Raw genomic sequence first — 3,846 nt, forward strand, 5'->3', positions numbered from 1 at the left:
TAAACCCGGATCGATGGTTGCCACCCTGTGTGTGTAAAAGTAAGACTGTTGACTGCAACAAAAAAATGCAAAGGAGATTAGGAAAAAATGAGAGTATATGAGGAAGGTCTCTGAAACTGCACGGCTGTGCTTTACTGGATGAGTGCGGTTGTGGATGTGCTACATAATGACACAATGAATGGTTTTCATGCTTCATGGAAGAGTATATTTACTCGGCACGTCTCTCTCTCTCTCTCTCTCTCTCTGTATGGATGTGTATGTTGGGGGTTGCGTTAAACTTGAGCATGAAGCGTGCTAGGAAAACCCTGCAGAATTATTGATGCTCTTTTGACACTGGTGCCCTTTACATCTTCCTACGACCACTTTGAATAATTCATCTCCATCTGGAAATTTACATGAACATTATCTTAGTGTAAGTGTTAGATTCTCCATCTTTGTCTCTCAGTGTATAAAAGGTCTTGAAGTTATAGCTAATGGCTTTATCGTGATTATTAAATAATTTGCTATTTTACTATATTGAATGGATTTTGAATGTAGGCATTTTAATCACAATCTGTTTTCACAGCTGAACACTGTCAAACGTCAGCAAATGCATCTAACTATTTCTATTTATCCTACATTATCCATCTGTATATTTGTATGAATGTCTGGTGGGTGAGGGCAACCTCATATAGGTTTAAATTAAAGTGTGACGTAAGTAACTATCTTAAAATCTTAAAATCAAGATCCGCTGTTTGGGGACTGAACTGAACTATTTTGTGAAACTGCAATTTGTGTTCATTTCCAACCGATTTTGAAATGCACATTAAAACTGTTTCAGGCCCTGTACTTTGCTTAAAGTGCATTTTCTTGTTGTTCAAATGGGATCAGAACATTTAAAAATATATATATGCATACATATTTATATATACACACGAACACAAACGCACACCACATTAGGATGCACGCAAAATGCAGTATTGCTCAGATGCAGCCAGGCACACATACATTTTTTTTTTGCTTGTCTGTGCTTGAATTGAGCACTCTGGGTTGCTGAATGTAATTTCCAAAGACAGATCCACCTCGAGCACAAGTCACAGCATACCAAGCTGTTAACTGTAAGCCTCCATTGTTGACCTCCTCTGTGGCCTTTGGAACAATTACTACCGCATGAGAAAACCCCTTGACATAGTCCCTATTGTGGCCTCAGTGTGTGTGTGTGTGTGTGTGTGTGTGTGTGTGTGTGTGTGTGTGTGTGTGTGTGTGTGTGTGTGTGTGTGTGTGTGTATGTTTGTGTGTGTGTGTGTGTCAGAGCCAGAAATTGACTGTACATTTGTGTGCCCTGTAAGGATATGCATGATAGGCTCCTTTAAGCGCAGTACAGTCCATTTGTGGAGAGATGGCCACATTTACCTGAGGGCCTGTGAGTCCAGCTGTCAGCAGAGGGAGACACAAAGTGATTTTAACAAAAGAGAATTTTAACAAAAGAGAATTGGCTGAGAAATGAGGACTGATATTATTATTTTATTTTGTTCAGACATTTATTTGACCCCACCGTTTGTACATGCACAGTTAGTACAGTTCTGTGTGTTCATGATACAGAAGTACTGTTAAGGGAAACTTGCCTGCAGTGTTTCTGTGACCGCTGTGTGTACAAATCTTTCCACACATCCACTTCCTTACTGCCTAAAACTGCTTTTTGACATAGACCAAAAAAAAGTTTGATGTCATACCCACGAAGACACTTGAAAAAAATACTGAATGTTACTAAACATAATATATCTGCAGGCACTTGATAGTTTTAAAGAGCAGCCAGTACATGTGGCTGTATCAGTTCTTTGGTCCGTGTCATCTTCAGCACATAGGGCATGTAAATGCAGTTTTACTGTAAAGTGCATTTCTTTCTCAGAGATTTTATTGCTGCTGGTGCCAAGACTCCCACAACAGCCCCGGCAACTCCACCCACGACTACCCCGACGGCCATGCAGATCGGACCACCGACACTTCCTGCAGCAGCCCCGATCGCAATACCCGCTTCAGTCGATGTCACGATCAGACCAGATTCAATGAATTTGTTTTTTCTCTCCGCCTTTTCTCTTGATTGTGTTTTATGGCGTTCATGTCGATACTTTAACTCATCTTGCAGCCGTTCCCCTTCAAATATTGCCTTCAATTCTTCTTCTTCTTTGTGTTTTTGCATTGCACTAGCCTTCATGATCATCTCTTCTTTTTCCTGGATGGCTCGCTCAGCCTCCTGGAACATTTCATTTGTGTAAAATGTTCCTCCATTATCACAGACCATAGTTACTATCTTTGCAAGCAGTTGAGACACCTGTTCGTTATCGGGAACTGTGTTATTGAAGACATGATACCGCCAGTTAAGTTTTGTAATCAAATTGTTAAGTGGTTGACTTTTTCGAAAGAAATCTTCAATTCTGGTGCTTCTCAGGAGGTCGCCGTGAGTGAAGAGAACCAAGGAGTAATCTGCAGCTCCATCACCGAAGACCTGCTGCAGGAGTTCAACAGTTTTCTGTTCTTCCAATGTGAATTTGCCCAACTTGATCACAATTAGGAACACGTGGGGACCGGGAGCAGAGTAAGAGATGCATTCTTTCAGCTTTCTGACCACCTCCACTTCTTTGTACTTCGTATCATAGAGTCCTGGTGTGTCAATGACTGCAACTCTGCGTCCAGCCACCATTCCTTTGGCCTTTTCACATTCAGACGTCACAGAGCGTGGAGAGAGGACTGAGATAAAAGCCTTTCGATTTAGGATGGAATTTCCTGATGCACTCTTCCCATTTCCTGTCTTTCCAAGCAGCACTATTCGTATTTCTCCATGTGGATCAACATCTACAAAGCAATGAAAGAAATGTCGTCAGTGGTTGGCTAGTTGTAGTCAGGGTTTTAATGGCAATAATGCAAACACAATAAAATGTCATATGTGCGTTACAATTTTCAGTTGGATGTTTGGTACATTGTCCATGATAGTTAATAGTTAAACATTTTATCTTTTTTTTTTCCTTTCTGGCGTAGCACCAAAGCTAAGCTAATGTTTGCGTTTAGCAGCAAACTGGAAGGGCATAGCATAGCCTATCAGACGCAGAGTAGGAGCGAAGTCAGTTTAGTCTGAAAATGGAAAGTGGCCATGACAGAAAAAGTAAGCTTAGCTGGCCGTGACAGGAGAAGTTTTTCCAACTCCCATTAGAAAATGTTTTCTAGTGGAAACATGTTATTCAGGGGAAGGAGCTGACAATGAAAAATGTGTACATGCAATACACTGACACAATTAGAAACCATATGAAAATCACGAACATGACAGGGAAAGTGGCACACTGTGATGAACAGGGTTTAATTAAAAAATACTGACGTATCCAAGGAAATGGAGGAAGAGCTGAAAGACCAAAGGCATGTCAGCCACACTATATAAGACTATGTAAAGAACAGAATAAATCAGTTGCTTTCCGGAGAGCAACTTGGGTTAAATTATTTGCTTAAACAGTAAACTCTATTGCATATTGTCTGATTCCAGTGCTTTTTTCAAAGATCATCGAGACACCAATATAATCAGAATCAGAATCAAAATAATGTATTGGCCAAGTACGTTGCACTCGGGTATTAAATAGAATAAAAATAAAGTTGGAGTAGTAGTTTTGACTTCATCAACTGGCCCAGCCTGAACTTCTCTCTGTCGACGTTGGCATTTAAAGGATGGAATAAAGAAGAACAATTAAAGATAAAAAAATACAAGTATAGTTTAATAAACAAAAGACAAAAAAAAACAATAGGAAAGGGCAGATTACCTGTGTTCTGGTTCTGTCTGCCTCCGCCTTCGGTCTGCCTTTGCCTCTCAACACTGAGGGCCAT

General features: G+C 40.4%; 1 protein-coding gene across 1 annotated transcript; it reads right to left on the reverse strand.

Annotated features, from left to right (window-relative positions):
* Positions 1–1,495: 1,495 nt before the first annotated feature.
* On the reverse strand, positions 1,496–3,846 carry LOC306742477 (GTPase IMAP family member 9-like; the record flags this gene model as incomplete). Its single annotated transcript, XM_079224869.1, has 2 exons — positions 1,496–2,832; positions 3,783–3,846. 2 exons carry the CDS (start codon positions 3,844–3,846, stop codon positions 1,862–1,864), a joined length of 1,035 nt encoding a protein of 344 aa, XP_079080995.1. The 3' UTR covers positions 1,496–1,861.

Source organism: Taurulus bubalis (assembly GCF_910589615.1).
Source record: "Taurulus bubalis genome assembly, chromosome: 10".
Taxonomy (NCBI): domain Eukaryota; kingdom Metazoa; phylum Chordata; class Actinopteri; order Perciformes; family Cottidae; genus Taurulus; species Taurulus bubalis.